At 59.7% G+C, this 9130-nt stretch overlaps 1 protein-coding gene across 1 annotated transcript; it reads left to right on the top strand.

Moving 5' to 3' along the window:
* Nucleotides 1–3148: 3148 nt before the first annotated feature.
* MNX1 (motor neuron and pancreas homeobox 1) lies at nucleotides 3149–8053 on the top strand. Its single transcript, XM_058570063.1, has 3 exons — nucleotides 3149–4059; nucleotides 6997–7157; nucleotides 7695–8053. Exons 1-3 carry the CDS (start codon nucleotides 3396–3398, stop codon nucleotides 8049–8051), a joined length of 1182 nt encoding a protein of 393 aa, XP_058426046.1. The 5' UTR covers nucleotides 3149–3395; the 3' UTR covers nucleotides 8052–8053.
* The last annotated feature ends 1077 nt before the right edge of the window (nucleotides 8054–9130 follow it).

The raw sequence follows: 9130 nt of genomic DNA, 5'->3' as shown, positions 1-9130 counted from the left end.
CGCCGGAGAGGGGAGTCACCTGGAGACCTGGGGTTGGGAGTGCCGCTGGAGCCAGACCTTTGATCTCTTTCGAGGAGGCCTTGCCCAAGACCCAAGCCCTGCTCCTGTCTGCCCAAACCTTCTTCAAAGCCAGCTGGGCAGGATCAATACAGATGCTGGAAACAGGAAGAGCCCCAGTGCTCAGCCTCACACGTCATAAACCACACCAAGACCCCAAACCTCTCCCTCCTCTCTCTCCCTCCCTCTCTCCCTACGACTTCACAGAGAACCTCCAGTACTATTAACTTACTCTAGACATAAACAGAGTCTATGATAATTGTAAAGCTCTTTAGCGCCATAGAGTCCATTTGGTCTAACCCCGACTTTTAGACAAAGAAACAGAAACCCATCAAAATAAAGGAGCTTCAACATCCAGCTGGAACTGCAACCAGGGGGCGGCCGGGGCCAGGCCCCAGGGCAGGCAGGCTCAGTCCTTGCAGGATGTCTCCCTGGGCCCCACAGGTGGTGTGGGCTCAGGGTTAGACCAGGTGAGCCAGCACGTGCGGAGCCACACGCTGTCCAATCTGTGCTCCCAGGAAGTGCTCTCAGCTGGTCCCAGGGGGAAGGGGGAGTAGGAGGGGGGCAGATTTTGAGGGGTTTGGGAGCATGGTGACTGTGGAACAAAAAAAAGGTGAAATGAATTCCTCTGGGAGTTGTAAAAAACAGAATGATTTTGTTGAGGAAGATCGGGTGATTTATTAGTCTCAACTGCACACCCCATCACCAACTAACATGGCCCTGGCAGTGGCTGGTTTTGGTAGAAGAGGGGGCAACAGGCTCTCCAAGATCAATCTTGGGAAACATGGTTTGCAGTCACCCACCCCGCCAGCCTCCTAAATCAGCGCCTCAGGACCAGCTGACCTGCCCCAGCTGATGGCGGAGGCGGGAGGGGATGAGGTGGGAAAAGCACGTCAGCGTCAGCCGTGGAGCCCCCTGTCAGGTGGGGCCAAGATTGCTCTCTCTGTCTTGGGGAGGCAGAGTGACAGCCAAGACAGCATTACTCTCCCTCAAAGGGTGAAGGGTTTCCTGCCCAGAACTGGTGGCTAAGAATCTCAGGTCTCTTTATAAACCCTCCCTCCCCAAAGGGAACAGATAGGATGGGGAAACAGGGCTGGGGACACCAGGGGCATCGAGGGCAGCAGGTGGAAACTGTATGGCCCCTGCAGTCAGACCTGGTCCCAGTCTGAACTCTGAGGCTTCACAGTTTGCTGGGGACAAGAGTCTCAACCTCTTTGAACCTGCACTCTATAAAATGGAGAGAATAAAATCCATCTCCTGGTGTCATAGTGAATATGGAGGAAGAGAATTCTAGAAAGCTGATGGCACATGGTAGGTGTTCAAGAAACGTGAGTGTTCCCCTCCCTCCACTTAGAGGCAGAACTGCATTTTTATCACCCCAAAGAGATATCATCTAAAGATAAGAGGAACATGGTGTAAATGCTGTGAATTCTATTTACAGGTTAATATTGGTTTTTGCAAAGCTGCATAACGTCTACTCCCAAATGCTGTCACGTATCCACTGCTGTCCTCCTAATCCTCCAGCACATACCGTGTGTCAGAACTACCCTGTTACGATGAAAGAGAAACCTGGCTCTGCCGCAGCATCCCTGCCTCGGCTCTCGCCAGGTAAAAAGCCCTTTGAAGGGAAACTACACGACCCCCTATATATTTGCCTTTCAATAAGATCCCTCTCTTGTAGCAAGCTGACCTGCTAATTTTAAAGTTTACCTGGCCCTGATTTTTTCCCTTCCACAGCCCCTTCCTGTCCTTTATTAACCTCTCACCTGCATAGGAAACCAGGCTTCAAGAACCCGAAACCCCTTCCTGCGTTCTCACACTAGTGGGGTGAGATAACTAGGTCTAATGGACTCGGGGACAAAGCCTGGTGTTGGTGGCCGCTTGACTCCTCGACCTGAGTGTTGATTCTTTCGGCTTCAAAAAAGGCCTTAGACATGCTTTTACTGTAAATATTTGGAGTGTGTGTGGGGTGGGGGTGAGGTCTGGATTCTCACTCCACTTCCTCCCTTAGCCAGGGGAAGCCTTTTCCTCCGATTTTCCAGGCGCTGCAGGAGGAGGAGAGAGACTGCATTTTCCTGCCTCAGGCCTGGGGGCCAGCCTGGGTCAGAGTGACCCGCTTTGGGATGACTCCCAGCCTTGTGGGCTTCCCAGGGCCAGTGTGGGTGCAGGCTCCTGCACGCCCATGGGTGTCCCTCGGCAGAGAGGAAGAGCTCTGTCACCGAAGACCTGCTCAGTGGCAGGTGGGCGACGTCTCCAAGCTGAACTGGTCCTGCAGGCCACCAGCTCTCAGACTCTGCCCTCTCTCCGAGCGACTGGGCCGGGCTCAAGGCGAAGATTTGTGGAGGGCAAACTCAGGCGAACATGCACATGTACGCCTCCCGCCCCCACAAACTCTGAAACGCACGGGACTTCCCAAAGGCGGTGAGAAGCTTCGACCTGCAGAGGATCGGCGACAGGGACACAAACCGTTCCTATGTGCCCTAGAGACCCAGGAGCAGGGCTTCGGGATCTGAATGGTCTTCTCTGTGCTGCCGTCACTGAGCAGAGCGGCTGGATCTGGAAGCAGCGTGGGCTCCCCGATGCAGAAGTGGACACACTCTGGTGCTGACGAGGAGGCGAGACAAGAGGTGCGCTGCTGGCTCTAGGTGACACGAGCCCAGAGCGGGACAGCGCGTCTCAGGACCTGGACTCGGGCAGCGGGGCCCACACGGGGACCCGGGGGCCAGCGCCCGCCGCTCCGCTCAGCACCCGCAGGCGGGCGAGCAGGGACCCTAGGTTGAGCCTCCGAGTCTTCCAGCTCCTGTCCCTGTCCCTGTCCCCGTCCCCGCCCCCGCTCCGCATAGCGGCTCGGCACCCCGGGCTGTTTAGGACCCCGCGGCGCAGGGGCGGGGCGGCGGGCGGCCAGGACGGTGACAGGTGCGCCCCTCGGCCAATGGCGGGGCCGGCGCCCCTCCCCGGGCCCCCGCCGCGCGCGCCAATCGCCGGCCGCGCTGCGCTTCAAGTGCGCGGAGGGGCGCGGGTCCCCAGCGCGGCGCCAGCGGCCTCGGCGCTGAGGGCTGCAGCGCACACAGCCGGGCTCCCGGCCCCCGCGCGCCGAGCACCCGCGTGGGAGTTGTGCGAGCGCGTGTGAGCGGGGCCTGGGGCGGGGCCCGCAGGAGGAAGCGCGCGGACCATGGTCACCCTCGGCTGAGTTTCCGGCGGCGACTTTGATTATTGGCAAATAATCACCACCACAATCCCGAGCCCTGGGGCTTGCCTCCGCCACGCACAGACTCCGCGAGCCCGCACACGGCCGCGCCACCACCACCTGGCCCCGATCGCCAGCCCCAAACGAGCCGATGGAAAAATCCAAAAATTTCCGCATCGACGCGCTGCTGGCCGTGGACCCCCCGCGAGGCGCCTCGGCGCAGACCGCGCCGCTGGCCCTGGTCACCTCCCTCTCGGCCGCCGTGTCTGGGCCCGGCGGCGGCGGCGGGGCGAGCAGCGGGGCGAGCGGCAGCTGCAGCCCCGCGTCCTCGGAGCCGCCTGTGGCGCCCGCCGACCGCCTGCGGGCCGAGAGCCCGTCGCCGCCGCGCCTGCTGGCCGCGCACTGCGCGCTGCTGCCGAAGCCGGGCTTCCTGGGCGCAGGCGGCGCGGGCGGCGGGTCCGGGGGGCCCCACCACCACGCGCACCCCGGCGCCGCCGCTGCCGCCGCCGCCGCCGCCGCCGCCGCGGGCGGCCTGGCCCTGGGGCTGCACCCGGGGGGCGTGCAGGGCGGCGCGAGCCTCCCGGCGCAGGCGGCACTCTACGGCCACCCGGTCTACGGCTACTCGGCGGCGGCGGCGGCCGCCGCGCTGGCCGGCCAGCACCCGGCGCTCTCCTACTCGTACCCGCAGGTGCAGGGCGGGCACCCTGCGCACCCCGCCGACCCCATCAAGCTGGGCGCCGGCACCTTCCAGCTGGACCAGTGGCTGCGTGCGTCCACCGCGGGCATGATCCTGCCCAAGATGCCCGACTTTAACTGTGAGTACCGCGCCCGGGGAGGGAGAAAGAAATGGGGGAATGGTCCTGGCAGATGGTTCTCTCGCGCATCCTTCTCCACTGGCGCCTCCTTCCCCGCGCTCTCTGCTCGGAGTGAACTGGGGAGGGCCGCGAGGCCGCTTTGGCTTGCCCTGGGCCTGCGAGGACTCCTGTGGGCTGCGCGGTGAGGCAGTGAGTTATTAAAATAGCCACACGCGAGCCTTGCCTTCCCTTCCTCTCTTAACGGGAAGGGGCAGCTGGAGGTGTGAGACTAAAATCTAATGATTAGCTGGCAGGCTAGAGGAGAAGGAGGTGGTGGGGGAAGGCCAGCCTAAGAGCATCCTGAGTTAGGTGGGACTGGGGATCAGGGTATACCGAAACCAGGGGCTTATCCTCAAGGAAACGGACTTAGGTCTCGCATTCTGGGTTCTGGAGAGACCTCCGGTCCCTCCCAAGAGAGGGAGAGATCCAGAGGCAGCGAACGAGAAATGGGTTTCAAGAGGCCCGAGATCCAGAGGCAGCCAACGAGAAATGGGTTTCAAGAGGCCCCGGGCCGCAAGGCCAGGGCTCTGGCGACCCCCTGGCTCTTTTCGCGGTTCTGCCTGCCTCTAGAAGGGTGCTGGGTCCAGGGTGCAATGCCCAGGGGGCGGATGGCCTGACTTGAACCGAGCGATGGCGCCCTCCTTCAGGAACCCCATCACAGGGACTCTAGGCAGCAGGTGCCCAACCCCGACTTTGGGGCGCCCAACACAGAGAGAGCCCTTGGCCAAGGTGGCAGCAAGGGAGAGCCGGTTACCGGCAACCTGAGAGCCGTTGGCCTGTGGGCAGCGTGCTCCCCACCCAGGCGGGACACCTCGGAGGCCTGGCGCCGCTCAGTCCTTCCTGGCGCATGTGGGTACACGGGGCTGGCCCTCCTGGGAGTCTGTTCTCCTGCTGCTCACCTCACTGGGGCTCGGCTCAGAGGAAGATGCACAAGGCTTTATGATTTCACTGCCCAACACCCAAACAAAGAGACCCCATTGTTTCTGTCTGGGTGGATTTGTTTAGACTGGGGAGATGCAGGCATGGGAGGGAAAAAAACAAAAAAGAAAACAGAAATAAACACTTGCCAGAATTCAGATTCCTCTGTTAGAAGCCGTGGTTGTGACTAAAACCGAGAAAAGCTGAGGCCCCAGTGCTGAGAAGTCACAGCCGGGTGAGAAAATCCCAGCGTGTGCACTGTTTGCCTGCGGCCACCCAGGCTTTTCACAGCTCAGCTCCCAGAAGGCCCTAATGGCCACCCATCCCTTCCCATTGGAGAATCAGCCCTCCTGACAGCCCCCCCGCCCCCAAAGAAGAGGGTAAGCTCCTGAGCACCTCTCAATTTGGGGGCTGCAGCTTCAGACATATCTGAATCTGTTGATCCTGGTTCAGCCAAACTCAGGGCACCCTTCCGGGCCTGGCCCCCTGAGCCCAGCGAACCCCTTCTGATGGAGAGCCACCCCATGGATTTTTCATTATGACTTGCATTTCCCAGAGCCTGGGGTGCTTAGTCTACCACTGTGGGGGCGGTGGTCTCCACACAGGTGCTGGGTTCCCTGGCCAACCGGTGCTTTCCCAAGGGCGCTCAGAAAATCGATTAAAGCCACATCCCTTTGCCAACACATTTCGCCCATCTCTGATTCCTAATCTTGACCTAGAGGTAGCCGAATTAAAACCGGCCAGCTTTAAGTTCAGAAAAGGAATCTGAACTCCAAATCCTAAAGGGCCATAATAAACAGGTGAGGATGCGGGAATGTATTCTCAGAGTCCCTCCTCTGGTCGCTGGAAAACCTGTTTGGTTTTTTTTAATTGGCTGTCTCTGCCATTGGACGGCATTTCCCAAATGGTCCCTTTGGAGCCAGTGTTTTAATTAAAGTTCTAATGTATTGTCAAGTTGGGAATTCCGGGCCTTGTTTAACTAAAGCGGGGGGCGTGGGCCTTCGCATAAAGCAAATTGCCCATCCAGGGGGAGCCAGAGCTCCTGCCTGCCTGGGGCTCCTTTCTTCCCTTTCCTTTCTTTTATTGTCTAACACTTGTCAGGCTCCTGGGAAATCAAGAGAAGTCTCAAGTTCTGAGGTCATAAAATTCTCTGTGATGTAACAGTGTGAAATTATGTAAATAAAGCTGAGAGACCGCCTTGAAACGCATAGAGAGCCCGGATCCCCCTTCTGACGAGGCTTTTAATTTGCGTGATGAGAGTTGTCCTGAAAAGGCTTCCAATCTCCCCAGGCTTGGCCTCTCTGTACCCTGGGAGCAGGTGGGGTTGTCAAGAAAACAGTTTAAGTGGGGCAGAGTCTCTGATGAATACACATTTAGGCGTGGGATTTGGTCCCCTTCCTTCCTCCCTCCCTCCCTCCCTCCCTCCCTCCTTCCCTCCCTTTCTCCTCTTTTTTTCCTTTTTTCTCCTTCTTGTCTTCCTTTTGTACTTAAGGAGGTGGCCATGGGAACCCTGCACCAGTTCCTCTCGGGGTGGGAAGAGCCAGGACCAGCCAGTGATTCTGGGGCCTGTGTGGACTTGAGCCTGACTTGGGGAAAGTGCCTGAGGAGTGGGGAGGAGGTCTGCCAAGCCCACCTCTTCTTGCCTTTCCGTCAACCTTCTTTCTACCAACGCCCACCCAGGTGGAGAGGGCGCCTGAGTGATAAGCCCTCTTTAATCAGGACACCCAGGCCCCGTCTGAGATGACAGGATTTGGTCTCTTTGAACGCGAACCGTCTGGTTCCGCCTGGCCTCTGCGTCCTGGGCTCCAGGCCTCCCCTAGCTGCCCTGTCCCCGGGGGAGGGGGCGCTGACACTGAAGGCAGAGCAGCGACGCTGCAGGGCCGGCGGGCAGCGCGGCCCAGCGGCAGCGGCGTCAGGAGGAGAGGTGGGAGTGCGTGAGGACTGAGGCCGGCTTCGGCCTCACGCCCCCTCCATCCCCAGCCCAGGCGCAGTCGAACCTCCTGGGGAAGTGCCGCCGGCCGCGCACGGCCTTCACCAGCCAGCAGCTGCTGGAGCTGGAGCACCAGTTCAAACTCAACAAGTACCTGTCGCGGCCCAAGCGCTTCGAGGTGGCCACCTCGCTGATGCTCACGGAGACCCAGGTGCGCTACCCCCCCCCCCCACCGCATCAACATATGCTGGCCTCCGAGGGGACGCTTCACCTCTGCACTCTTGACCCTTGGCCATCCTCGGCGTTTGGCGCTGGCCTCTTAGACCTCTAGGGTGCGGATTAATATCCGGGGGAGAGCTCACAGGTCCGCCGCCAGGTTCATATACCCGCTGCCAGAGCTCTGACTCAGTAGGTCGGGGTGAGGCCCAGGAATCTGCATTGTAACTACCTGATCCCGCCCCCATTCTGAAGCAGGTGGTCGGTCCCCAGGCCACATTCGAGAAATTTTGTTCCACAAAGAGACGAGGGAAGATTTTGAGACTTACAGATACGTCCCCTAGCTGCCCTGGCCCTCCTTCGCAGAGGGCCTGGCGAGCTGGGGTCTAGTCCGAGCGTCTTTGGAGCCCCCCTGCCGTCTCTGGGGTTTGCTGAGACCACCGGCGGGTGCAGGTGCGGGAGCCGGGGGACTCGGAGAGACGAAACGGTGGGGTGGAGGTGGCCGGTTTCTCACGCCCGCTTGTGCCAGCAGGTGAAGATCTGGTTCCAGAACCGGCGGATGAAGTGGAAACGCAGCAAAAAGGCCAAAGAGCAGGCGGCGCAGGAGGCCGAGAAGCAGAAGGGCGGCGGGGGCGCGTGCAAAGGCGGCGGCGCCGAGGACCAGGGGGAAGAGGAGCTGCTGGGGCCGCCGGCTCCCGGGGACAAGGGCAGCGGACGCCGCTTGCGGGACTTGAGGGACAGTGACCCCGAGGAGGACGACGACGACGAGGAGGACCATTTCCCCTACAGCAACGGCGCCAGCGCGCACGCGGCCTCCTCCGACTGCTCCTCCGGGGCCGACTCGCCGCCGCCGCGGCCCGGGCCCGGCCACCAGCCCCCGCCGCAGTAGGGGCCCCGCGGCCGGCGGGGGCGGCTGGTGCGCCCGGGACGCCGCGCTTCGCCCCGCGCCCCTCGCGGGTGGCCGGGCGCCCAGGTCCGACGCCGGCCAGTGAGCGCAGGGCGGCCGGGTCCTGGGGGCGGCTCATTTGGGCCACAGCTCCTGTCTGCTTTTCCGGGGACAGAGAGAGGGAGGCCCAGCGGGTTCAAACTTGAACTCTTGTTCTTTTAAATTTAATTCTGGTTAGTGTTGCGGGAGGTGTTTGTGAGAAGACCCGACGCGACCCACCCTCTTCCCGAATCGAGGAGGCGGAAGCCCACAGTGTTAGAGGCCCCTGAAACTTGAAACCTTGTCTGGAAACGCCATTCTGCTGAGTACTGAAAAAAGGAAAAATGTTTTGTGCTTATGTATCTTAGGGGGAAAAACTTTATGTCATAAGCGTTCAAACTGCTGGAAATCTCAAAACTGTACTGTCTTTATTTTTGTATATTGTATTTATATATATATATAAAGAAACGTATACTTATGCATGCTAAATTATTATTTAGCTTCTCCCATCGCCCACGATGGAATGTAAAATAAATTGGTTTTTTACTGGGTGAGAGCGCAAATCTTTCAGGGGGAGGTATGAAACGAGCTTTTCTATTTTGCTGTTGAAAAGACGCGGAGTGAGTGTATTCTGGGACTGACAGACTGTGAAAATCTGCATAGCAAGTGGGTGTGAGGACCACCTTCTCCTCTGGGCCCTCAGGTGTGCGGGGAACTCGATTCCTGCCGCTGGGGAGTGGCAGGTGCGAAGTGTCGGTAAAAATCCCTGAGCCCAGGTGTCAGCGCTGGTGTAGGGGTGCCTGGCTCGCCTCTGTCCCGGACGCGTGAATCTCAGGAGAATGAATTTGGACTCAATAATTTTCCTATTTCCTTGAGGATCTTCTGGCTTCACTGGCGCTCCAGAAGTGGAAACACACTGCAAGTTTCGGAAAATCAGCTTCAAACGACTAGACCTTACTGGTGTTTGGGTTCCGGGTGGCCCTGGGCGCCCCCGACGCAGATTCCCCGGATTGCCTCGCATAGCGCGGTGCTCCTCGCTCTCC

This window comes from Diceros bicornis, chromosome 3, assembly GCF_020826845.1.
Source record: "Diceros bicornis minor isolate mBicDic1 chromosome 3, mDicBic1.mat.cur, whole genome shotgun sequence".
Taxonomy (NCBI): domain Eukaryota; kingdom Metazoa; phylum Chordata; class Mammalia; order Perissodactyla; family Rhinocerotidae; genus Diceros; species Diceros bicornis.
Note: the sequence above shows the minus strand (reverse complement) of the source record. Positions and strands in the feature narration are given on the sequence as shown.